This window comes from Oryctolagus cuniculus, chromosome 16 (assembly GCF_051225735.1).
Source record: "Oryctolagus cuniculus isolate XC-2025 breed Fujian yellow rabbit chromosome 16, ASM5122573v1, whole genome shotgun sequence".
NCBI classification, from domain to species: domain Eukaryota; kingdom Metazoa; phylum Chordata; class Mammalia; order Lagomorpha; family Leporidae; genus Oryctolagus; species Oryctolagus cuniculus.
Window position 1 is genome coordinate 4,132,458 of NC_142882.1, and position 26,898 is coordinate 4,159,355.

A 26,898-nucleotide genomic window follows, 5' to 3' on the forward strand; every position below is an offset into this window, starting at 1 on the left:
ATGCAAAAATACTTCAGCCCCATCTTCTCCTGCCATTACAGCATTTTGAATAACTTGTTCAATCCCAACAAGAGGGCAATGGGAATAAGAAAGGTCTGGGGGGAAAAGTTCCTGTTGATTACGAAGACTTTGGAATTGTCTAACTAATCTTGTTTGGCCTTTTCCAATAAAACCTGTTTCTCCAATCATTCAACCTCCTCTTTCAACTGACTGATATATGGGAAGCTTTGGGCCATGGCTCCTGTCTGAAAGGACCCAGAGTGTCCCTTTCCTATGGTCCATATTCTACACTTTTCTCTTCTGGGTTTGCTAATTTCTGTGGCACGGTGTCACAAGAGAGCTGTTCTCCTGCCTCTGATATCTGACTGTGTGCCTCCTCAATTGTTTCCTGAAGATTCTGTACAGCCGATCAAACACTAGCCTTTCCTTTTTGTGCTGATAATGCTTCTTTTATCAGAGACCATAAAGAAAATATCATAACAGGAAGATCATTGGGACTGAAAGTCTGCAAATGGGTATTCAACTCTTTTACTAATAAATCCCAATGTTCCTCATCTACAACTCCCTCCTCAGTGAACCAAGGACTAATCCTTTCCAGAGCACTGACAAATTGCTCTACAGTTTGCTCTTTAACCCCATTCCCTGCACCTGAAGTAAACATTTAACGACTTTAATTACCTCTCTTTTTCCTTGTGCTTGTCCCATATTGTGCTGTTGCTTACTGAGGAATACAGGTAGTGGGTACTTACCTACTCCTCCGCATTACCGAGCTTGCAGCTTCCTTCTTTTTTCGGCATTCCTCACATAGTTCCCCCATATTTAGGTCCTTGTTCAGGCACCACCTCTGTGGGCCTGCCACATCAGTTGAACAGAACCTGACAGAAGGAGTAGGAATGAAAAGAGGGACAAGGTCATGGAGAATGGAGCCAAGACAACAAGGCTGATCAAGGCTCATTTATTCCAGTGTCTCAGCGATATTTATACATAACCAGCTAAAGCTCAAAGAAGCACAAAAGATAATAACATACACAAACAACTTATCGAGCCTCCTGTAACACAGATAATTTTAACAGAGTGTTCTTGATCAACATTCTCTTTCAGGATGGCAGTATGTGACTTTCTTATCCCAGGAATTCCACAAGCCAAGATTGGCCTTGTGTTGTCCATAGGCTGCCTACAGGTATGTAGTGAGACTTGCAGCCCTGGATTCAGGAAAACCCCTCTGGAAGGAAAACCTACATTTTGTTTTGATTGCACACCTTGTCTTGAGACTGAGATTTCCAATCTAACAGGTAAGTCGGTGCTTGCGTCATGGAAAGTTAACACCTGCTTCCAATAATTTTCAACTTCTCCATGGAAAGATGAAGATGTGGAATATGACTGCTGAGAAAATTCTTCCACCTTCACTTAGAAATTAATCCTTATAATCAGTAATAATTCTCAAAAGGTAAAACTTTACATGACACTCTATGTATTTATGAAGGCATGTGAAAGAATGATTGTCACAGGAAGGCTGACCATGTTGGAGTTCATGGTGAAATATATGGTAAAAAATGAATAGAATCAGAAATTGGAGAATATCCACCACATTAAACAGTGTGGGATTTCTGAGATTTGTTCCATGAAGCAGTACGTCACATGTATCATAAAGATTTTACAGTTTTTGCTTGTGTTGTATGAGTAGTTACTTGCAACATATATTTAGTATTATTCTAATATTTATTGTTGATAGTGAAAGGTTTTATTGTTGATAGTGAAAGGTTATGGCAGCAGAGTATAACTCGTGGGATTAGTGTGGTGTATGTGCTAATTCAGTATAGGAAAATCATGTCTGTGTTCCATGTGCATGTATAAATAAAAATGTTTTCACCAAATTCAAGTGTAGCATGCTTGGAGTGAGAAAGGGCAGCTCTAAACAAACTGTGTTATATGAAAAACTATCTTAGAAATCATACAGTATATCATCCTGAGGATACTACTCATCAAATATCATGAAGTCTGCTAATCTTAAGCTTTGAGAAAGTCACTGTTGCTCTAAACATAAATCCTCAGGAATACTCTTATGCTTACACATGTACACACATGTATAAAAATTATATCAAAAGAACACAGGCTCACATACATGGTAGTAAGTATGCATAGCAGGGCTTGAACCATGGCACAGTGGGTTAATACCCTGGCCTGAAGTGCCAGCTTCCCATATGGGCCCTGGTTCTAGTCTAGCTGCTCCTCTACTGATCCTGCTTTCTGCTATGTCCTGTGAAACAGTAGAAGATGGTCCAAGCCCTTGAGCCAATGCACACACATGAGAGACTTGGAAGAAGCTCCTGGATCCTGGCTTCAGATCAGCACAGCACCAGCCATTGAAGCCATCTGGGGACTGAACCAGCAGACAGAAGTCCTCTCTCTCTGTCTCTACCTCTGTCTGTAATTCTGTCTTTAAAAAAAGTAAGTATGTATAACAAGTTGGTCAGTGACAGAAAATTCAACACAAGCCCTTGAAGGTAAAATATGGACATTATAAGGAAACTGAAGTAAATAAAAGTTGGAAGAATTTCAAGTTGGTGATCATAAAACAAGCAAAATTTATGAACCTCAGGCAAGATGGAACACTATGAAAATAAGATTACAGTATGTGTGTGGGTGTATGTGGGTGTGTGTGCACACGTATACACAAAGAGAGCTGAAGAGGTCTCCGTAGATATTAACAATAGTAATATTAGAACATATTAATCATTTAATGGTGATACATTGAAGAATACAGAAGAAATTCAGAAATTTCCTGATAGAAATCTTGTCCAATACATTGAGAAATATTTGAAAAATCCAAATATCCTCCAAGTTATTAAAATAATTCCCAATACTTATATGTGTTCCACAATTTTAAGATGAATTTTACCAAACTTTCACATAGGAAAGGAACTTTTTTTTTCAACTCCTGTAGAGAACAGGAAAAATGGAAAAATTCTGTTTCTTCTACAGGAACATCTTAAATTGATTGATCAAATACTGCCAGACAATTCAGCAAAATGAAATTGTAAGACTATTGTTGAAATAAATTCTCACATTTGAAATCTAAAACAATGTAAATCCAACAGTATTTTAAAATAGGTTACATAATCCCAAAGGGATGTATATACTCTAATTCAGTTTATAGTCCCTGAAAAAATGTAATACTAGTTAGAAAAATGGAAGAAAAACACTTGATGTAATCTAACTGATCTAAGAATTGTTAAAAAGAACAAAACAACTCAAACATGACAAAAAGAAGAATCAGTTTTAATCTTAAAGAGTATTTGCAGAATTCAATAACATAGAAGTTATGGCTAAGGATTGGACACAAAGTTGAAGAAAAAATGCAACTTCTGCAGATAATTATCCGAGGCTTGGCTCCATGCATATTGTCAAAAAATGACATACAACTTACTAAAAAGTAAGATATACAAGTGGCATCATTTACAACTGCTACTGGGATGGTGTAATGAAATCAGGGATTCAGTAACTAAGTTAAGTAGTGCCGGAATACAAAATTAAATACACAAAACAGTTATATTTGCTTACCAATTCTGGGAAATAAGCTGTGAAAAATGGTACATGTAATGTCTCCAACGTAGGAAATATCCCAAAATAAAATACATGTTGGAAGACATCTGCATGTTCAGACATTGGACAATGATGGAGCAATGTATAGAAAAAAAGAGGATGCAGAAAGAGCTGGAGAGAAAATTTCATGTTCATGATAAAAAGCCAGAAAAGTGGAAATATGTCAGTAGGGTACAAGGTGTTCTACATACTGACTTGGATTACAGGCAGAATCCTAGTGTGTTCCTTGATGGAAGCCTGCTCAAGGGTGGCAACTTCTCCACTTGGTATCAAGTAGACAGCTCTTCTGTGTTTTTCTAGAACTTGACCATTTGCCTTCTAATGGTGGTCTGTCCAGCAGTGCTTACCCCTAGAATGACATGATCCAGATTCTACCTTAGAGCAATGTGCTTTAGTGAGATCACTGGGTGCTTCCTGTGCATTCAAAATTCACAAAGTAAACCTCCCACTCCATGATACTTAGAGTGGAAACTGGGGGCCAGTGCTGTAACATAGTAGGTTAAGCCTCTGGCTGGGATGCCAGCATCCCAGTTGGGTAGCAGTTCCAGTCCCAGCTGCTTCACTTCCAATGCAGCTCTCTGATGATGCTTGGGAAAGCAGCAGAAGATGGCAAAGGTTTCTGAGCCCACAAGATGCAGAAGACCCAGAAGAAGCTCCTAGTTACTGGCTTCAAAATGGCCCAGTTCCAGCTATTAGCATCATTTGGCGTGTGAATCACTGGGTCGAAAGATGTCTCCCTTTCTCTTTTTCCTCTCTCCATTTTCCCCCATCCCTTTTTCCCTGTCCTCCTGTCCTCCTTTCTCTCCCTCTTCCTCCTTCCTGCTTCTCCTCCTCTTTCTGAAGCTGACTTTCATGTAAATTGTAAATAAATAAATAAATACTCATTAAAACAAAAACTGCAACCCTTGGGTGGTTGAATACACTATGAAAGTACAGAGTGAACAGCACCATTAAAACAAGTCCTCATTGCAGGCATGGAAAGTCAAGACTTTCTAGCAAAAATAGACTACATGGAGGAACTCTGTGAAAACTCAACCCAATCCTTCTTCCTTGCTCTGCAGTTCCAAGGTGTAAGGCATGTAGCACCATATGGATTCTCTTCTCGTTATTCATTCATTACAAAGGCAAGATCACTGGAACTGAAATTCCATATTCTTTGCATGCAAAAACTAAGTCCTGAGTTAATGTGCAAATGATATTTCTGATAATTTCTATCATTTATAACTAGATCATATGTTTCTGTATTAACTAAATAGTACATTCTGTGAGGACAGAGGTAGGAACCATGTCCTGTACAGGAATATGGGTCATGAGGCATGGGGAATGAGAAGATGCCCCACCTTGCCTTGCTTCTTTGGTGCAAAATCTGAGGATATGGGGCTTTATGTGTGTGGTCCCCAAGGACCGAGCTGCAGAGGAGCAAAGTGTGTTCCTGCCACTGCCCCCTGTAAGCTCCTCACTGCTCTGCAGCTCAATGGGCCCTCCCAGACTCTATCCCAAGTTGTGAGACCTGGGGAGGAGTGGAGATGTGTGAGTAGGGGGTTCCCCTGGGTTTCTCCTGGGGAATTGTGAGAAGAAAGGAGGAGGAGGAGATGAAGAGGACAGAGGAATTAGAGGAAAACTGGAAGAATGACAAGGAAGAGAAAAAGAACAATATAGAAAAGGAAATATATTTTCACGTAAAAGGAGAATTTTCAACTTAACTCAGAGAGAAAGCAATATAGATAATAAAAAGAAAACTCAAAAGCCAAGTTTACAATTGCATTTGTTGGAAACATATAAAATTCTGTGCCCAAAAATTCAAAGATGGCTCTCCTGTCAGGAACACAGTGAGCACGAACAAGTCTTCAACATGAAGTAGACAGTTCATCACAACTGAATACACAGGGTATTTGAAATACAAGGGGCACCTGTGTACTCTGCTTGAGGAAGTTTTGTGCCATTGCCTGTAGAAATGTGTTGTTTTTTGTTTGTTTGTTTGTTTGTTTGTTTGTTTTTTTTTTGCATGCAATTCTATCTGCAGGCAAGTCTGGAAAATGCTTCAGAGAATAAGACCATTTGGAGTTAGAACTGCTACCAATAGTAATTTTTATATGAAAATACTTTTCAGATTCCCATATAAAATAGATGGCAGGCCTTCAAATTCACTAGGTGCAGTGCATTTTGATCTACACTACTTGAATCCACCCAGTGATTCTGACATCTTCTAAAGTTCTGTATTTTTATGATCCTCCTTCTTTCAGGCTTTGAATTTGAGTTCGTTTTCTGATTTGGAATGGGAGCTGATGCCTAGGTTTTATAAGGCAAAGATTAACCATTATAAATGCCAAGCCTTGTACTCCACTATTCTCCAAACTTAGATATCCTGCCTCTGCTGACCACATAGCCTTCAGGTGAGTTATTCTTCAATCCTATGACCTTGTGCAAAGTTGTGTTCATGTTGACACTGTTCAGGGAATCATATAATGATGTGCTAACTTAAATAACCATTTTGGCCCATGAATGGAACATGTGCAGGAATTCACCAAGAGTGATTTGCATTTAATTCATTATCCTTTCCTTTGAAAATTACTTTATCCTCGTCGTGGTGTATGGCATGTAGACAGAACATTCCAGAGCCTGTTCTGGCATTTGCTACAAATCCAATGAGAAGGGAGAGCCAGCTGTTGACACAAATGAAATCAACTAATGTTCATCCAAACTTGATTGTTGTGTTGGTCACCTAGATTTTCCGTATAACAACATACCATGATGTTGTGAATTAACTAAAGAAATTTATTTTTAGAATTACAGAGGGAAGACAAGGGTCAAGGTACATGAGATTGGTGATTGTTAAAGACACATTTCCTGCCTCAACGAAAGGCATTTTTCTTTTCCTCTTCACACTGTCTTCACCAGGTAGAGATGTACAATCTCTCTCCACATTCTCATATTGGAAATATCCAAGAAAGTGGGTAGGTAAGTCATACAAAATTGTAATTACCTCCCAAAGACCTCATCAGCTATGATCACACAACAGAGCAGTATTTCAACCTCTGTATATTTGCACAACACATTCATTCTATAGCAGTGATAGGATTGTAGTGGGTAATAATCATGGTTAGAATCTTTTCCCTAAGCATCTCTGTGTCCTCCATGTTGGTTTGCATCCTAGAACTACCAGTATGTTCTGGCTCTGGTATTTACCAATGAGGACATCAGCTGGAACCCCTCTCTTTTGCCCAACACAACTCTGGCATTTGATCTGTATTGTGTCATGCACAATGACCTAAGGACAAGGGAGAGTCTCCTCATCTGGCTTTCAGGGCTGGACAAAGACTTCCCACATTACAGCTAAAGAAGAGTGAGACATCTACTGTATCCTGTATCAGTACTCTCCAGGACAAGAATTTTTACTCAGATTGGACACTCCTGGAGCTCTACAAATTCCCACAGATTGGTAAGAAGGGGAAACAGAAAACCCGCATTCATCTGGATGACCTTCTCAAGCATACAAAAAGATGTAAAATGAAAATTTTCTTTGTCCAAAGGTAGAATATAAAGAGGAAGCACTCAGAGATAGGAGTAGTGATATTTTCTCTATTTTACATAGAGAGAAGAAAATGGTAAAGTAGAAAAGGACTTTCCTGGACATGTTTTATAAGAGTTGTGATCTATAATGCTCTCAAACTGGTGCTGGCAAATTGTCATAGTTGGTACATCCACTCCCTGCAGTGCTGGCATCTCATATTGGCACTGGTTCCAGTTCTGGCACTTTCACTTGTGTTGCAGCTCTCTGATGAAAATTATGGTTTTATAGCTTGTAATGAATGCTTCAAATGTAGCATTCAGACTTATTTAAGGAAAATATGTATTGTAATTGCAAAAAAGTATAGAATCTGAGATCATACATTTCTGTCTAAATTGAACTTTAGGGGCCAAGAATCACAGAAAATAACATCTTGGGTAAGGAGAGGAGATCAGACTGCAGTGGCCTGGGCTACAAAAACCATAATGTTTAGCATTAAGAATGTATAAGATGGAGTTCCAAGATGGTGGAATAGGGAGGGAGCTTACTGATCCAGCTCAGGATAAAATTATTGTAAAAGGTGTAGATAGTGTATTCTGAGGGAAGAGTTGAGAAAAAAAGGCAGAGGAAACTCTTCCAAAATTAGAGAGACAGTGGACCCATGGGGAGGATGTGAATGCCCACAGCTTGGGACTCCAATAGCTGAGAGCTACACATGTGAGCTGGAAAGTGAGGTGAGATGAGACCACAGTAGCAAAAGACACTGGTGAAAAAGTGGCAGGAAGAGCCTAGAGGTAATGAGGCTTGAAGCCCCATGGGTGAAATTGCACCAGCCTAACTAGAAAAGAGAGAAAAAAAGAGGATGGTGCAGACAAGTTTCTCTCTCACTGATCACCCTACAAAGGCATACAAGCCAATAGAGCAGTTGCCATTTTGGACATAAGTAACAGCAGCACTTGCTTGTGTCTGCACCAAGCAATCAGCTGAGTAGAGATTCCTGATTCTGGTTGGGAGAAATAACAGGTGAATCAGAACTTGTGAGTGTGTAAGGCTTCTGTACTGGGACTGTGAAAAAAAAAAAGGTTGTGTTTAAGAACTCACTGTGTGGCTGAGACTTTAAGCAGTCTCAGTGAGAGATGCCACAAGCTTGGGTGGTCCTCGTAACTCTGTGAGAGACATTTCTGGGGAAATACACTGAGGACTGCACAGATCCTTTGTGTGGTCCTTGGGACAGAGTAGATGAATATTATACCCACTGGGGCTTGTGCTCTTGCATTGGTCTCCATCGAGGAGAATAGCTCAGCTGAGTGGTATTACTTTCCTTCTGATTAAAAAGAGAGGAGATTGACCACACGCAACCTGGGTTTTTCCCTTTATGCACACTCTTGATCCTGGAGAACTAAACAGAGCTCTCTGGCCACACCCACCACAAGCCTCTAAAGATTCACTGAAAACAGACAGTCCACTTATCTACAGAGTCATAGTACAATGATAAAAGCTGACACAGTGGAAGGAAAAGAAGAAAGCAGCCACTATTTCATAAAATGCAAAACAACAAATGTAACAATACAGGAAATAAGAAGGATGAAAATATGACACTCCCAAAATAAAATGACACTTCAGTACAAGATTAGGTAGAAGAAATGCAAGCAATGGAACTTAAAATACTGATGATAAGATTACATAGAAGGAATCAAAAGCAAATACACAAACTGCTGAAATCCACACAGGAAATGAAAGAAAATCTATCTCATGAAAATGAAATCTTAAGGAGGAATCAAAATGAAATGAGGAATTTAGTCGAACATGAAATTGAGATACTGAAGAAAAATCAAATTGAAATGAAGAATTCAACATAACAAGTAAAAAATGCCATTGAGGGCATTAAAAACAGAATCAGAGAGGCAGAAGAGAGAATATTGGTCTTAGAAGACAGAGCACAAGAAAGTATACAGTCAAACCAATGACAAGAAGAGGAAATTAGAAATATAAAAAATGATACTAGACTTGTTCCTTAACCCAATCAGCCAATCGGTGTCTTTTAACTGGACAGTTCAGGCCATTCACGTTCAATGTGACTAATGAAAAGTGGTAACTTTGCCCTGCCATTTGCCAAAGATAAGTTCTAATATATGCTTTGAATTCCCTGTGATCTTTTGCTGTGAGCTTTCCTTCCTTTATCTTCTTTCATACTGATGACCGTGTTTCTGTGTTTCTGTGTGTAACACATCTTTAAGCATCTTTTGCAGGGCTGGACGAGTGGCAACAAATTCTTTCAATTTCTGTTTGCTATGAAAAGTCTTTATTTCACCTTCATTCACAAATGATAGCTTTGCAGGATATAATATTCTGGGCTGGCAGTTGTTCTCTCTTAGTACCTGGGCTATATCTCGCCATTCCCTCCTAGATTTTAGAGTTTCTGATGAGAAGTCAGCTGTGAGTCTGATTGGAGATCCTCTGAGAGTAATCTGACGTTTCTCTCTTGCACATTTTAGGATCTTTTCTTTATGTTTCACTGTGGAGAGTTTAATTACAACGTGTCGTGGTGAGGATCTCTTTTGGTCGTGTTTATTAGGGGTTCTGTGAGCTTCCTGTACTAGGATTTCTCTGTCCTTCTCCAAACCTGGGAAATTTTCTGCTAATATCTTACTAAAAAGGCCTTCCAATCCTTTCTCCCTCTCCATGCCTTCAGGAACTCCTAGAACCTGAATGTCGGGTTTTTTAATAGTATCCTGAAGATCTAGTACCTGCTAACGCTAACCAATGGAGTAAATAAAGGGGAGAGTGATCCAACATGGGAAATGAGATACTCAGCAGACTCATAGAATGGCAGATGTCCTAAATAGCACTCTGGCCTCAGAATCAGCCCTAAAGGCATTCGGAGCTGGCTGAAAAGCTCATGAGAGTATTTCAGGCATGGAAAGCCAAGACACTCTGGCAAAAGATCTCTGCGAGTGAGATCCCAGTGGAAAGAACAGGTCATCAAAGAAGGAGGTACCTTTCTCTGAAGGGAGGAGAGAACCTCCACTTTGACTATGACCTTGTCTAAACAAGATAAGAGTCGGAGAACTCAGAGGGCTTCCATAGCCTTGGAAACTCATGACTGGAGCATAGGGAGATTACTGATGCCATAAACAGGAGTGTCAATTGGTAAAGTCAACAACAGGAGTCACTGTGCACTTACTCCTCATGTAGGATCTCTATCCTTAATGTGCTGTACATTGAGATTTAATGCTATAACGAGTACTCAAACAATATATTTCACTTTGTGTTTCTATGGGGGTGCAAACTGTTGAAATCCTTACTTAATGCATACTAAACTGATGCTCTGTAAAAAAAAAAAAAAGAAATTATCAATTCCCAACTTGACTCTCACTGGGATTAAACATGACAATAGGTCTGATCTGATTTCATCATCATTTAAAAAAAATCATCTATTATTTTTCACTTTATATTTCTGTGTGGGAGCAAACTGTTGAAATCCTTACTTGATGTATACTAAGCTGATCTTCTGTATATTAAGATAATCGAAAATGAATCTTGATGTGAATGGAAGGGGAGAGGGAGTGGGAAAGGGGAGGGTTGTGGGTGGGAAGGACGGTATGGGGGGAAGCCATTGTAATCCATAAGTCGTACTTTGGAAATTTATATCATTAAATAAAAGTTTAAAAAAAAGAAATATAAAAAATGATGTTGGTAATCGACAGGATTGTATTATGAAACCCAACATTCAGGTTTTAGGAGTTCCTGAGGGCATGGTGAGAGAGAAAGGATTAGAAGGCCTTTTTAGTGAGACACTAGTGGAAAACTTCCCATGTTTGGAGAAAGAAAGAAATGTCCAAGTCTAGGAAGCATACAGAACTCCCAGTAGACATGACCAGAAAAGATCCTCGCCACAATACATTATAATCAAACTCACCACAATGAAACATAAGGAAAAGATTCTAAAATGTGCAGGAGAGAAACACCAGATTACTTTCAGAGGATCTCCAATTACACTCACAGCAGACTTCTCATCAGAAACCCTATAGGCTAGGAGGGAATGGAGAGCGATAGCCCAAGTACTAAAGAGAAAACTGTCATCTCAGAATATTATAACCTGAAAAGCTCTCATTTGTAAATTAAGGTGAAATAAAGACCTTCCATTGCAAAGAGAAATTGAAAGAATTTGTCACCACTCTTCCAGCTCTGCAAAACTTGCTTACAGATATGTTACACACAGAAACACAGTCCTCAATACAGAAGAAGGTCAAGGAAGAAAATCTCTCAGTAAATAATCATGGAAAGTTCGAATTATATATTAGAAATATCTTTGGAAAAAGGACAAGGCAACGTCATGACTTACCAATAGTTACATTGTATACAAATGGCCTCAACTCTCCAGTTAAAGGCCAGAGACTGTCTGAATGGATTAAAAAATAAAAAACATCTATTTGCTACTTACCAGAAAGACATCTTTCCAACAAAGGAGGATGCAGACTCAAAGTGAAAGGTTGGAAAAAGTTATTCCATGCCAACAGAAACCAAAAAAAGAGCTGGTGTAGCCATCTTAATATCAGACAAAATAGACTTTAACATGAAAAGTGTTACAAGAGAGAAAGAGGGACACTATATAATGAGTAAGGGATCAATTCAACAGGATGAGGTAACCATTATAAACATTTATGCCCATAATTACAGGGCACTGGACTATTTAAAAGATATGTTAAGTGATTTAAAGGGAGATTTAGACTACAATACAGTAGTATTGGGGGACTTGAATAATCCACTTTCAGCAATGGACAGATCAACCAGACAGAAAATCAACAAGGAAACAGCAGATTCAATTGACACTACTGACAATTGGATCTAATTAATACCTCTGAAACTTTTCATCTTTCAGTTGCAGAATACACATTCTTCTCAGCAGTGCATGGAACTTTCTCCAAGAATGACCATATGCTAGGCCATTAAGCAAGTCTCAGCAAATTCAAAAGAATCAAAATCATACAATGCATCTTGTCAGACTACAATGGAATGAAGCTGGAAATTAGCAACTCAGGAATCCCTAGAGCATATGCAACCACATGGAGACTGAACAACATGCTCCAAAATGAACAGACTCATAGAAAAAATCAAAAGAGAAATTGAAAACTTTCTGGAAGCAAATAAAAATAACAACACAACATATCAAAACTTATGGGATACAGCAAAAGCAGTGTTAAGAGGAATGCTTATAGCAATAGGTGCCTACATTAAGAAATTGGAAAGGCACCAAAAAATGAGCCATCAATGCATCTCTAGGCTCTTGTATAAAACACAGCAATGCAAACCCAAAACTAGTAGGAGGAGAGAAATAATTAAAATTAGAGAAGAAATCAACAAAATTGAATCCAAATAATAAACGAATTTTTTTGAAAAAAATAATCAAAATTGACACACCCTTGGCCCAACTAACCATGAAAAGGTGAGAGAAGACCTAAACCAATAAAATTAGAGAAGAAAAAGAATTTAACACAGAAACCTCAGAAATAGAAAAAAAAGTCATCAGAAATTACTAAAAAGAGTTGTATGCCAACAGGCTGGGAAATCTAACAGAAATGGATAGATTCCTCGACACATACACCCTACCTAAATTGAACTATGAAGACATAGGAAACCTAAACAGACCCATAACCAACACAGAAATGGAATCAGTAATAAAAGCCCTCCCAACAAAGAACAGCCCAGGACCGGATGGACTCACTGCTGAATTCTACCAGACATTTAAAGAAGAACTATCTACAATTCTTCTCAAGCCAATTAAAACAATCAAAAGAGGGAATCCTCCCAGATACTGTCTTTGAAGCCAGTACCACATTATTTTCTAAACCTGAAAGAGATTCAACAGAGAAAGAGAATTACAGACCAATTTCCCTGAAGAATATAGATACAATAATCCTCAGTAAACTCGGGCCAGTAGAATTCAACAACATATCAGAAAGATTATCCACCCATACCCAGTGGGATTTATTCTTGGTATGCAGGGATGGTTCAATGTTCAAAAATCAATCAATGTGATATCCACATTAACAAACTGCAGAGGAAAACCATATTATTATCCCAATAGATGCAGAGAAAGCATTTGATAAAATACAACACTTTTTTATGATGAAAATTCTAAACAAATTGTGTATAGAAGGAACATTCCTCAACACAATCAAAGCAATTTATGAAGAACTCACGGCCAGCATGAAAAATGTTCAGATCATTAGCCATCAGGGAAATGCAAATCCGAATCACAATGAGGCTTTACCTCACCCTGTTAGAATGGCTTACATACAGAAATAAACTAACAACAGATGCTGGTGAGGATGTGTGGGAAAAGGCACACTAATCCACTGTTGCTGTGAATTCAAATTGGTAGAGTCACTATAGAAGACAGTTTGGAGTCTTCTCAGAAACCAGAATATAGCCATACCACATGACCCAGCCATCACACTCCTCAACATTAACATAATTGAAATTAAATTGGCAAATAAAAGAGCTATCTGGACCTCAATGTTTATTGCAGCTCAATTCACAATAGCTAAGACATGGAATGGGCCTAAATGCCCATCGATGGAAGACTGGATAAAGAAACTATGGATATGTATTCTATAGAATTGTACACAGTAGTAAAAAAAAATGAAATGCAGTCATTTGCAACAAAACAGAGGAATCTGGAAAAATCATGCTGAGTAAAATAAACCAGTCCCAAAGGGACAAATATCATATGCTCTCCCTGATCTGTGACAACTAACTGATCACCTAAATGGAAACCTGTAGAAGTGAAACTGACACTATGATAAGCAATGACTTGATCTACACTTGCTCTGACTTTCAAGGAACAGCTTACTATTTTATTCCTCTTAGTATTTTTTTTCCTACTCAATGCCATTCTTTGAACTCTTTAATTAACACAGAATTTTCCTTAGGGGTATAAATCCAACTGAAGTGATATCCCTGTTAAAAATAGGAGTGGAATAAGAGAGATAGGAGATGTACATTTTGGCACATGCACCCTTGGACTTACCCCTAATAGTAAAGCAAAAAAGGTTCCATGGGGCTCCAAATCTCATTAAGTTGGCAGATACCAATGCCATCTTACTAGGTAAATTGATCAGTTGAAGTTCATAACTGATCATAAAGGTAGGATTAAGTGTCAAAGGAATCACATAAACAAGTCCAGTGTCTGGTAATAATAACTGATAGAATTAAAAAGGAGAGAACGATCCCAACACGTGAACAGGATACACAGCAGGCTCATATGTCCTAAACAGCACTTTGGTCTCAGAATCAGCCCTTAAGGCATTTGGATTTGGCTGAAAATCCCATGAATGCAACAGAGGCATGGAAATCCAAGATACTGTGGTAAAAAAAAAGGCCTAAATGAAGGATCTCTGTGAGTGAGATCCATTGAAAGAAGCGGCCAACAAAGAAGGAAGTACCTTTTTATGAAGGGAGGAGAGAACTTCCACTTCAATTATGACCTTGTCTAAATAGGTTAGGTGAGAGTTTATGAACTCAAGAGGCTTCCATAGCCTTGGAAGCTCATGACAAGAGCCTCAGATGATTACTGGTGTCATAAATAAGTGTGTCAATTGCTAAATCCACAACAGAAGTCACTGTGAACTTGCACCCCTTGTAGGACCTCTATCTTTAATGTGTTATACTTTGAGAATTATCGCTAAAACGAATCTTCAAAATTTACTTTACAAAAAAAAATCACTTTACTTTATAGTTTGTGTGTCTGTGTGTGTGCAAACTGTTGAAATTTTACTTAGTATAGAGTTGATCTTCTGTATAGAAAGATAATTACAAATGAATATAATGATGAATAGGATGAGAGAGGGAGTAGGAGATGGGATGGTTTGTGGGAGGGTGGGTGGTTATGGGATGAAGAATGTAATACTTTCTCCATTTTAGTATTTTTTTTGTTCTAGTACTATTGGTTGAACTCCATAATTATCGCACAATTATTCTTAGGTGTTTAAATTTTAACTGAAAAGTGATCCCTGTTAGGAATCTAAAAAGCATTAAGCTGAGTGAAATAAGCCAGTCCCAAAGGGACAAATACCATATGTTCGCCCTGATCCGAGACAACTAACTGAGCACCAAAAAGGAAACCTGTTAAAGTGAAATGAACACTATGAAAAATGAAGACTTGATCAGCCCTTGCCCTGTTAATGAACAACATAAAATGTTATCCCTCTTAGTATTTTTTTTGTTTGTTTTACTTAATACTTTTGGTTGAATACTGTAATCAATACACAGTTATTCTTAAGTGTTGAAACTTAACTGAAAAGTGATCACTGTTAAATATGAGTGGGAATAAGAGAGGGAAGAGATGTGCAATTCGGGACATGCTCAAGCTGACTTACCTCAAACGGTAGAGTTAGAAACATACCAGGGATTTCCAATTCAATCCCATCAAGGTGGCATGTACCAATGACATCTCACTAGTCCTGGTGATCGATTTCTGTTCATAATTGATCATAATGATAGAACTAAGAGAGAAAGGGAGCACATAAAGAAGACTAGTGTCTGCAAATACTAGCTGATCGAATAAAAAAGGAGAGAATGATACAACATGGGAAGTGAGATACACAGCAGACCCAAAGAATGGCAGATGTCCTAAACAGCACTCTGGCCTCAGAGTCAGTCCTTAAGGAACACAGATCTGGCTGAAAAGCCCATGCGAGTATTACAGGCTTGGAAAGCCAAAACACTCTGGTAAAAAAAAAAGGGACCTAAATGAAAGATCTCCATGAGTGAGATCCCAGTGAACAGAACGGGTCATCAATGAAGGAGGTACATTTCTCTGAAGGGAGGAGAGAACTTCCTCTTTGACTATAAACTTGTCTAAATAAGATAAGAGTCAGTGAACTCAAAAGGATTCCATAGCCTTGCCAACTCATGACAAGAGCCTAGGGTGATTACTGATGCCATAAACAAGAGTGTCAATTTGTTAAGTCAACAACAGGAGTCACTGTGCACTTACTCCTCATGTAGGATCTCTGTCCTTAATGTGCTGTACGTTGTGATTTAATGCTGTAACTAGTACTCAAACAGTATTTTTCACCTTGTGTTTCTATGTGGGTGCAAACTGTTGAAATCTTTACTCAATATATGCTAAACTGATCTTCTGTATATAAAGAGAATTGAAATTGAATCTTGCTGTGAATGGAAGGGGAGAGGGAGCAAGAAAGGGGAAGGTTGCAGGTGGGAGGGAAGTTATGTGGGGTAGCCATTGTAATCCATAAGCTATACTTTGGAAATTTGTATTAATTAAATAAAAGTTAAATTTTTTTTTGCATCATTGTTTCATAACATACATTTTCCATGAATTTTTAAAGACTTCTCATTGCATGGAGTGTATCCTTTCCATTCCTAATCTGTTTTAGTGAATCATTTGCATTCAGATTGACTCTACTTTTAGTTTCTACACATTAGAGAGAACAGGAGATATTTGCTCTCTGATTTAGATTTACTTTTCTTGTTAACTGAACAGACTACAAGTTTCATCATTGTACTGGTAATAAATCAAACTCATCAAGACAATGAACTTTCATTTTTATGCAAGTCAGTGAATTCTGTGTGTGTTGTGGCTATACTTCATCTCAATTTGTATGAGCCTCTATTAAAAACCTCACTAGTAGCATCAGAGCAGTGATTAGGCAATGGAAAATGTGTTTTGCTTAAAATACTAGGCCTCTCATTTATACCATTATGAGTTTAGAAAGCATCTGAGTGGAATAATAGAGTTCTCTTATTGCCCTCTTGTCCCACCCTTATTAGATTTACTTCATTAGCAATACATCACACTGATATGCAAGCACAAATGATTAGTCAGTGTTGATCATCACTATTACCTACAGGACATACTATCCATTGTGTTCACTCTCGTGTTGTGTAGTATGTGGGTTTTGCAAAAGATTAAAGGTATGTAGCTGCCCTGTCCATCATAATAGTTCTGAAAGTCACTTGCATTTAAGCAGTACAGTTGTCTGCAGCCATCATCCTGCCCTTGGTGTTTGTGGTGGTGGGAATAATGAGGTGACTTCTGGCTGCTGTTGTCTGTCTTATAGTAAAAAGCAAAAAGTACTCAAATAGTTCCTAGTTCTCATGAGAGCATCAACCAAGGTTGAAGGTGCAAAAACAGATCAACATGAGATGACCGTGGTTAACACTAGTGGAAGGGTTTCTTGTTTTACACCTGAAGATGTGGTGATTTGACATACAGAATCGGAACTTCTGAATTCAGGGTGATTACTGGTTCCACAGTGATGGAAAACCACATGTCCTAGTGGGTATCTCTCTATACAGGATTGGTTTGGGGTCTATGTGGCATCAAGACGAAAAGTGCCTGCCCAAAAATGTAGTGTGGGAGGCTGCATTGTGTGGCTCATTATCTTTGAAGTGTGTGACACAGGAATTTTCTGGTCTGAAACCTTTATGAGAACCTTGCCTGATGCTGCCCTTCATGCCATCTGATGTAATCCAGGTACATAATTGCCAAAAGTTCATGGAGAGGTTTATTGACAAAGCCCATTGACCAAATGTAACTGAGAGGAGTTTCTCCCTTGAGTCTTTTTATCCATGAACTTGGAGGAAATCCTGGCACCTGGGGTGAAGAGGATGAATCACAAACATGTTTTCTTTCCTGTATTTTTCACCTGGCAGAAGACCTGAGCTGCAAAGCCTGAGGGCAGAAAGGGTTTACAATTCCCCCATGGACAAATGGACAGCTGGTGAAAAAAGTCAGATGGAGCAGTATTAAAGTAGCTTGATTCAAGGAATCACACGCACACACACACACACACACACATGCTATATGTATGCACCTGCATGACCCTGCACGTTCCACTGTGGTTGTGTACTAGGGTTTTTCAGAGACTTTGAAAATGTTTCCTTGGATTTTTCTGTTGCTTTTTCTGCAGTTATATCTCCTTGTGATTTGTCAGGATGGTCCCAAGTGCTATTCCCAGATGGAACGGAGTTTTTACAAGGATGGAGATATTGAGATTGCTGCCTTTTTCCCCATTTACATACACCTCGTTGACAGACTCATGAATATTTTCCAAAGAGATCTCACATTCATCCGGTAAGTTTCCATTGCCATAATCATTTCCCCTTGATTTACATAATAACTACTTGTTATTGGGTCTGCAGATGGATAGAGATATGTGATTTCCTACTCTTTGCATTCTCTGTCTCTCCTAAAAAGTGCTGATAATTAATTTGGGGCATGAGGTGACATTTTCTTTCTTGTGTTCATGCACGGTTCAGGGAAAAGTTTTCTAATTGTAGGAGGAAGGACAGTCAGGTTGGGATCTTCCTGTCCTTCCCTGTCCATGTTCATCTACTCAGGTGCCTACTGTGCCTCAGTAGAAGATTCTTACGGAACCCATGCACTGTAAGGAATGAACTGAGTTACATGAGCTCTTCTACATGTGCACACAATCTTTTCTGCTACGTACTAGATTTGGGGCCATGAGAACACTTCATTTCTTCTACATTGTAAAGAAGAAAAGATATTCAAGAGAGTAAGTTTTCACTAGTTAAAAGTAATCTTGGCTCAACACCTTTGCACAAATATAATAATTATATTTTAATGATGAACATAAGAAATTTAATGTTTGGAATCTACAACACTCATGATGTGTCCCTGATTCTTTCCTTTTCTGGGAAAAATACATTTCAGAATGGGGATTATTCTGCTTCCACCCCTCTTTAAGATACATTTTTATAGCTAAATATAAATGTTATATATATATATATATATATACATATGTGTGTATATATATATATGTGTATATATATATATATATATAAAAGCGATTCCAGTCCACCCAGGGAGTGTTTCCAGCTTCTCCAAAGTGCTCCTCCCCTTTCACTGTTTCCCTTCTTTCAGGCTCTGAATCTGATTTCATTTTCCTGGCTTGGGATGGTCGTTGATCAGTACATTTGATGGGGAAGAGATTTTTCTCAATAAACTCCAAAATTCCATCTACCATTCTCCATGCTTTGATGTCATCCAAATTTCTGATCACATAGCCTTCAGCTGAGTTATTCTCTTGTCCCATTGCATCCTGCAGCCTTATGATCATATGACTCTTATTTCAAGAAGCATTTAATGATGTGACATTATGGTGTAAAAGCAGATCTTAATTTCTAGAATCTTTTAGGCTGGGTGACCCGGATAAAGATACTAGCAGCTTTGGTTCTGGTGTGGACAACTGTCCTGCAAATACGATGCTCTTGACACTCTGTCCTAAGCAAATGTACATATAAAGATTAGAACACTTGAATTTTTGACCATGACCAATCCATCTGTCAGAGTAATTACAGTAGAATTGATGATAATCAGGACTGCAGGCTTTTCCCTTAAAGATCCTTGTGCCTTTCATGCAGGTTTCAATCCAAAAACTACCAATATGTTCTGGCCTTGGTTTTTGCTATTGAGGAGATCAACAATAACCCCCATCTTTTACCCAACATGACATTGGGATTTGATCTCTATAATGTCATGCACAGTGACATGATGGTGATGGAGAATCCCTTCATCTGGCTTGTGGGAATGGAAAAGCATGTTCCCAATTACACGTGTAGGAAACAGAGCAAGTCTGTAGCCATAATATCAGGAACAAGCATTGCTGTCCAAATGGGGACACTCCTGGAACTCTACAAAATTCCACAGGTGAGTGTGTAAAGGAGAGGGAAAAAGCACATCACCTTAGGTGCCTTACTTAGACCCAAAAGTTTAAGTGACAGAGACCTTATATATTTCACACAGTGCACATTCTAAGGAGAAGGTGTGCAGAGATTTGGTGAGGTAGCCACATTTGTTCTAAAGTGATGTGGGTGAGTGATAATGAGAAATGTTTTCCTCAACCTGTGAGTCTAATGACTCATGAACTAGGAAGTTTATATGTAATGGGAGATGAGAAAAATGAAATATTCTAAAATCTTCTGATCCATCAATCATTTGCTTAATTTTTTCAGGAATAAGATTATTCACTATAGCAATAACCTTACACAGATTTCTTGCCTTTTCCCTTAGCTGACTCTTGGATCTTTTGAACCTCTTCTGAGTGACAGTGGTCAGTTTCCTTCCCTCTATCAGATGGCCCCCAAAGACACTTCTCTGGCTGTTGGCATGGTCTCCTTGATGCTTCATTTTAGCTGGACCTGGGTGGGTTTGGCCATCTCAGACCTCCCAAAAGGTATTCAGTTTATGTCCAATTTGAAAGTCGAGATGCAGAAGAATGGCATCTGTGTAGACTTTGTGGAATTCATCCCAGCCACTGAGGAGTCACGTATTTCACTCCAGAATAGGTTTCATATCCAGATCCTAAAATCATCAGCAAATGTGGTGATTCTTTTCTGTGACACTGATTCACTCATAGGTGTCAGCTTTCAAACATGGGAACGTGTAATGACATGGAAAGTCTGGGTCACCACCTCACAATGGGATTTTGCCAGTGGTGAGAAACATATCCTGCTGCACTCATTCCATGGGACTCTCATTTTTTCACACCACCATAGTGAGATCTCTGGTTTCAAAAACTTTCTTCAGACAGTTAACCCTTCCAAATACCCAGAAGACTTTTACCTCTCTACAATCTGGTCACTACATTTTCATTGCTCAGTTACTGGGGCATCGTGCAAAACCTTGAGAAACTGTCCACTGAATGCCTCCTTGGAATCCTTGCCTTTTCATCATTTTGATATGAGCATGAGTGATGGAAGTTACAACATATACAATGCTGTGTATGCTGTGGCCCACAGTGTACATGAGATGCTTCTACAAGAGTTAGAAATGCAGCCAGTGAGCAGTGGGTCAAAGGTGCAATTTTCTCCTTGGCAGGTAATTTGGTTTCCTTTGCATGACTTGTATTATTGGAATGATCCCCTTAAAAGCTTCTGCGGGTTTTCAAACCAATAACTTGGGATCCTTCCTTCAATCACAAGATATAAATGAGCCTTTTTTTGTAATTTGTGATTAGAAACAGGGTTCCCTTTTCAGGTGTGAAGGTAACTTAGATAAGCATCAGTGCTGTGTTTTAAAAATTACTCTCCCATCCTGACAATTTAATTATGACTTGTGAATACCAAGACTGTGTCATTCCATTTTCAGTCTCAGAAGTAAAAAAATTATTACTTTTTAGTGTCAAATGTTGCTGAGTATGCTCATCCACAATGTACATAAGACATCTCATTAAATTGCATACTATTTTATTCTGGTAACTGCATTACAGATGGTTGTCCTAGGGACACTGAGAAAATAAGTGAGTGTTGGTAACCTGGACTCCACATTTTGAAACTCATAATTTCACAGTTAGATATTTTTGTTTGCCCTTGTTTTTGGATGAACGTGAGTGAAATCACACTTATTTTGATGTAGTCCTCATCAGGTTTTTAGTTTTAATTCATTGGGTGGCTATAAAAAGTTCCCTTTGTTTATTTGTGATTACAGACAAAAGGCTTTCTCTAACCTGGGTTTGATGTGTTATTGCTTGGGCAGTCTTCATGAGAATATGATGCATTTTTTCAGTTGCACCCGTTTCTCAAGAACCTCCAACTTACCAATCCTGCGGGTGACCTAGTGAATTTGAATCACATGAGGAATTTGGAAGCTGAATATGACATTCTCAACTTTCTGAATTTTCCATATGGTGTTGGACGTAAGGTTAAAGTAGGACAGTTTTCCCCGTATGTTCCACAGAGCCAACAGTTGTCTCTCTCTGAGAATTTGATAGAGTGGGCCACAGGAATTACAGAGGTAAGTTGGTCTGATCATAAGATTCACACTATACATTGTTACCCTCCAATTAATATGGGGATTTGTGCAACTTGGCTTATTATAACATACTTAGAGACATTAAACCACACCCCTCCCAATCTAAATACTTTGTTATGTTTTTAGTGTCTGAGGATGGACAGTACACACATTTGTTCCTCCACGTTTTGAATCTTTTTATTTAGGAAATAAACTTGCATGCCATGATTGTGTCAGAAATAGGTGTTTACAGTTTCAGTGAATAGGTTGTGCAGGACTTGAAAACCCTCTACTTGGAACAGAAGTAACATTCCCAATATGACCAATATTCATTTGATTTTTCTCAGACGCCACGTTCAGTATGCAGTGAGAGTTGCAGCCCTGGATTCAGGAAAGCCCCTCTGGAGGGGAAGCCTACCTGTTGTTTTGATTGCACACCTTGTCCTGAGAATGAGATTTCCAATCAGACAAGTAAGTCAGTGCCAGCTTCATGGAGAAATTAACACCTGTTTCTTAGAATTTCCTCTTCTCCATGAAAAGAAAAGGATGTGGATTATGACTGCTGAGAAGATTCTTTTCACCTTCTGGTGGAAGTTAAACCTTATATTCAGTAATAATCCCTAAAAGGATAAAACTTTGCACACTATACTTTACCACATGTAGTATTTGCAAAATCATTTAGGTAAATTCATGTCTGCATTCCTTGTGCGTGTTTAGATAAAATGCTTTCACCAAATTCAAATATAGCATGCTTGCAGAGAGAAAGCACAACTCTCATCAAACTGTGTGTAAGACGAAAAGCTGTATTAGAAATTATATAGTATATCATGCTAAGTATAATACTCATCAGATATCATAAATGAGCTAACCTTAGCCTTTGAGAAAAATCATGACTTATGAAAATATATATCTTCAGGAACATTCCTATGCTTACACACATACACTCATGAGTAAAATTTATTTCAAAATAATACATGCTGACATGCATGGTAAAAAGAATGCATAGCAAGGTAGGTTAATGACATCAAATTCAACACAAACCCTTTAAGATAGGATGTGGACATTATAAGGAAACTGAGGTAAATAAAAATTGGAAGAGTTTATAATTGGTGCTCATAAAACAAGCAAAATTTATGAACCTCAGAAAGTTGGAACAGTACTAAAAACAAGATTAAAATGTCTGTGTGTGTCACACAAAGAGAGCTGAAGAGATCTCTGCACAGATATAAAAATAGTAATACTAGAACTTTTTAATCATTTAATGGTGATAGTTTGAATAGAGAAGAAATTCAGAAATTTCCAGATATAAAAATGATGAAATACATTGAGAATTTGTTGAAAAATCCAAGTATCTTCAAGATCATGAAAATAATTCTTAATACTTTTATTGTGATAAACACTTTCACATATGAAAGGAACTCTTTCTCAACTCCTGTACAGAATAGAAAAAATGGAAAAATTCTGTTTCTTCTACAGAAACATCTTAACTTGTTTGGTCAAATACTGCCAGATATTTCAGTAAAATGAAATTGTAAGACACTGTTGTTGGAATAAATTCACACATTTGAAATTCTAAACAAAATAAATCCAACAGTATTTTTAAATAGGTCACATCATGCCCAATGCCTTGCATACAATAATAGTAATAAGAATAGCATAACTGAAGAAAACCATTTAACAAATCTAAGTGATCTGAGAATTATACAAGAGGAACAAAACAACTCAAAAATGCCAAAAAGAAGGATCAGTTTTCAATCCTAAAGTGTGCTTTAGAATGCTAAAATCATGGAAGTTATGGCTGAAGATTGGATACAAAGTTGAAGAAAGAGTGCAACTTATGCAGGAAATTACCAGGATGGTCTGCTTTGTGCATATAATAGAAATGAAAGTCATGCAACTTATTATAAAGGAAGATATAAAAGTGGCATCATTTTCAACTAATCTTGGGATGGTGTAATACAATCAAAAATCAGTAACTGAGTTAAGTAGTGCTGGAATACTAGATTAATTACAAAAAAACAGTTATTTTTGCTTACCAATTCTGGAAAACAAAGCTCTGAAAATGAGCACATGTAATATCTCAAAAGTAGGAACTATCCAAAGATAAGACCACCTAAATTTTGGAAGACAACTTCAAGTTGCAATATCTGACATTGATGGAGCAATGTATAGAAGGGGATACTGACAGAGAAAGAAAATTCATGTTCAAGGATAAAAAGGCAGCAAAGTGGAACTATGCCAGTAGGGTTCAAGGTGATCTCCAGACTGACTTTGATTACAGGCAGCATCCCAGTGTGTTCCTTCATGGAAATCTGCTCAAGGGTGGCATCTTATCCAGAAGGTATCAAGTGTACAACTCTTCTGCGTTTCTCCAGAACTTGACCATCTGCTTTCTAATGGTGATCTCTCAATCAGTGCTTGCCCATAGAATGGCTAACCAGATCCTACCTTAGAGAGATGTGGTTTAGTGAGATAACTGGGTACTTCCTGTGCACCCAAAATTCACACAGTAAATATTCCAGTGCATGATATTAAGAGTGGGAACCTGGGCCAGTACTGTGACTAGGAGTTGAAGCCTCTGGCTGGAATGCCAGCATCCCAGTTGGGCTGCAGTTCCAGTCTCAGCTGCTTCACTTCCAGTGCAGCTCTCTGCTGATGCTTAGGAAAGCAGCAGAAGACAGCCCAAGTTTCTGAGTCCACACCATGTAGGAGACCCAGAAGAAGCTCCCATTTATTGCCTAAAGACAGCCTAGTTCCAGCTATTACCATCATTTGGGGTGTGAATCACTGGTGGAAGGTTTCTTCCTTTATCTTTTTCCCTCTTTCTCTTTCCCCTTCTCTTTTCCCTGTCCTCCTGTCCTTCTCTCTCTCCCTCTTACTCTCCCTCTCTCCTACTTCTCCTCCTCCTTCCAAAACTCTGCCTTTCATTAAATTATAAATAAATAAATAAACACTCATTAGAAATAAAACTGGGATCCATTGGTCATTGAGAGGGTCATGAGAATCCAGAGGGAATAACACCATTAAAACAAGGGCTTACTGCAGGCATGGAAAACCAAGACTCTGGCAATAAATAGCCTCCATGGAGGATCTCCATGAGACCTCAATGGAAAGAAATGGTCATCAAAGAAGAATATACTCTTCTCAGAAGGGAGGAGAGAACATCCAACTGCTTATGGCAATGTTCAAATACTGATGGCAGCCCATGGCAAGAGCCTCGGCTGATCACTGATGTCATACATAAGAGGGTTAATTGTTAAAGGAATAACAGAGTCACCGTGCATTTATTCCCCATGTAGGAACTCCATCCATAATGAGTTGTGCTTTGAGAATTGACTGCAATTTTTCCCCAAACTCTATTCAATATGTAGTTTGTCTTCATGGATGCAGACTGTTCAAATCTATGCTTAATATGGAGTTGGTCTTCTATATTTAAAATCAAACTAAAAATGAACCATAATAAAGAAGGAGATGGGAGAGGGGGAGGGAGGTGGGATGAGAGTTGGGATGGGAAGGTGGGTTTAGGGAAGGAACCACTATATTCCCAAAGTTCTATCTATGAAAAAAACCATTAGTTAAAAAAAGTTGAATTATGAAAGAATGCATTCATTAAGAAAACAAGGACTGCTGCTTGCTCTTGTTCAAAGTGAGGATGCAGCAAGCGTGTGCAATGTATAAAGGTCAGAGTAGTCTTTACCACACATAGAAACCCCTGGCATCTTGATCATCACTTCCCAATCTGAAGAAACCGTGAAGAATGAACTTGTGGTGTTAAAATGAAACAAGTAAAAAGGTAGGTTTTTAAAGTACCATGAGTAGGTTCAGAGAGTAGCCCTTAGTACTTTGTTAGGACAAAAAGAGCATGTACTCATGAGTATGTAAGGTACTTAGGGAGATGGAGTAATAACTCTGGCTAACATGAGGAAGATGGCATGAATAATGGCCAATAATTTGTAGATGTCATCTTATATGCTATTTCAACATCAAAAAAGACTACATGCTTAAACTGGCTAAGTCGGGTCCTTGTGAATCAGGAACTTGGGATGATGTTATTGTATGTTTCTCAATAGATATGGACCAGTGTGTGAAGTGTCCAGATCTTCAGTATGCCAACACAGAGCGAGATCAGTGCTTCCACAAAAGAGTGACCTTTCTGTCGTTTGAAGATGCCCTGGGGATGATCCTGGTCTGCACAGCTCTGTGCTTCTCTGTCCTCACCGTTGTTGTCCTTGGGGTCTTTGTGAAGCACCGAGACACTCCCATAGTCAAGGCCAACAATCGTTGTCTCAGCTACATCCTGCTCATCACCCTCATCTTCTGCTTCCTTTGCTCCTTACTGTTCATTGGTCGTCCCAACAAAACCACCTGTGTCCTCCAGCAGACCACATTTGGAGTGGTATTCACTGTGGCTATTTCCACTGTCCTGGCCAAAACTATCACTGTGCTTCTGGCCTTCAGGGTCACTGGCCCAGGGAGAAGAATGAGACAGTGTCTGATATCAGGGTTACCTAACTCCATTATTCCCATATGCTGCCTGATCCAACTGGCTCTCTGTGGCTTCTGGCTTGGGACTTCTCCTCCCTTTATTGACACAGATGCACACTCTGAGCATGGCCACATCATCCTGGTGTGCAACAAGGGCTCCGTCACTGCCTTGTACTGTGTCCTGGGCTTCCTGGGTTCCTTGGCCCTGGCCAGCTTTACTGTGGCTTTCCTTGCCAGGAATTTGCCTGACAAGTTCAATGAAGCCAAGTTCCTGACATTCAGCATGCTGGTGTTCTGCAGTCTCTGGGTGACCTTCCTGCCTGTCTACCACAGCACCAAGGGGAAGGTCATGGTGGCTGTGGAGGTCTTCTCCATCTTGTGCTCCAGTGCAGGGCTCCTGGGATGCATCTTTGTTCCCAAGTGCTACATTATTCTCTTCAGACCTGAGAAGAATGCTTTGAAAGGATTCAGGGATAGAATAATTTCCAAGGAAACAGATGTTCTCAGGAATAGCTCTTAG

The 26,898-nt window shown here is 38.8% G+C and overlaps 1 protein-coding gene across 1 annotated transcript; it reads left to right on the plus strand.

The window, feature by feature from the left end:
- LOC127482672 (vomeronasal type-2 receptor 116-like) lies at positions 1-26,898 on the plus strand. Its single transcript, XM_089316305.1, has 7 exons — positions 1-93; positions 18,052-18,215; positions 19,526-19,811; positions 20,175-20,981; positions 21,669-21,896; positions 22,241-22,364; positions 25,964-26,898. The coding sequence occupies exons 1-7, from the start codon at positions 1-3 to the stop codon at positions 26,896-26,898; spliced, it is 2,637 nt and encodes an 878-aa protein (XP_089172431.1).

What these genes read in the sequence shown, in the direction of transcription:
- LOC127482672 (XM_089316305.1), top strand. Translation starts at nt 1, where the DNA reads ATGCAAAAATACTTCAGCCCCATCTTCTCCTGCCATTACAGCATTTTG. An exon ending in AGAGATCTCACATTCATCCG is followed by an intron (nt 18,216 to 19,525) that starts GTAAGTTTCCAT and finishes CCTTTCATGCAG; the next exon opens with GTTTCAATCCAAAAACTACC. An exon ending in AACTCTACAAAATTCCACAG is followed by an intron (nt 19,812 to 20,174) that starts GTGAGTGTGTAA and finishes CTTTTCCCTTAG; the next exon opens with CTGACTCTTGGATCTTTTGA.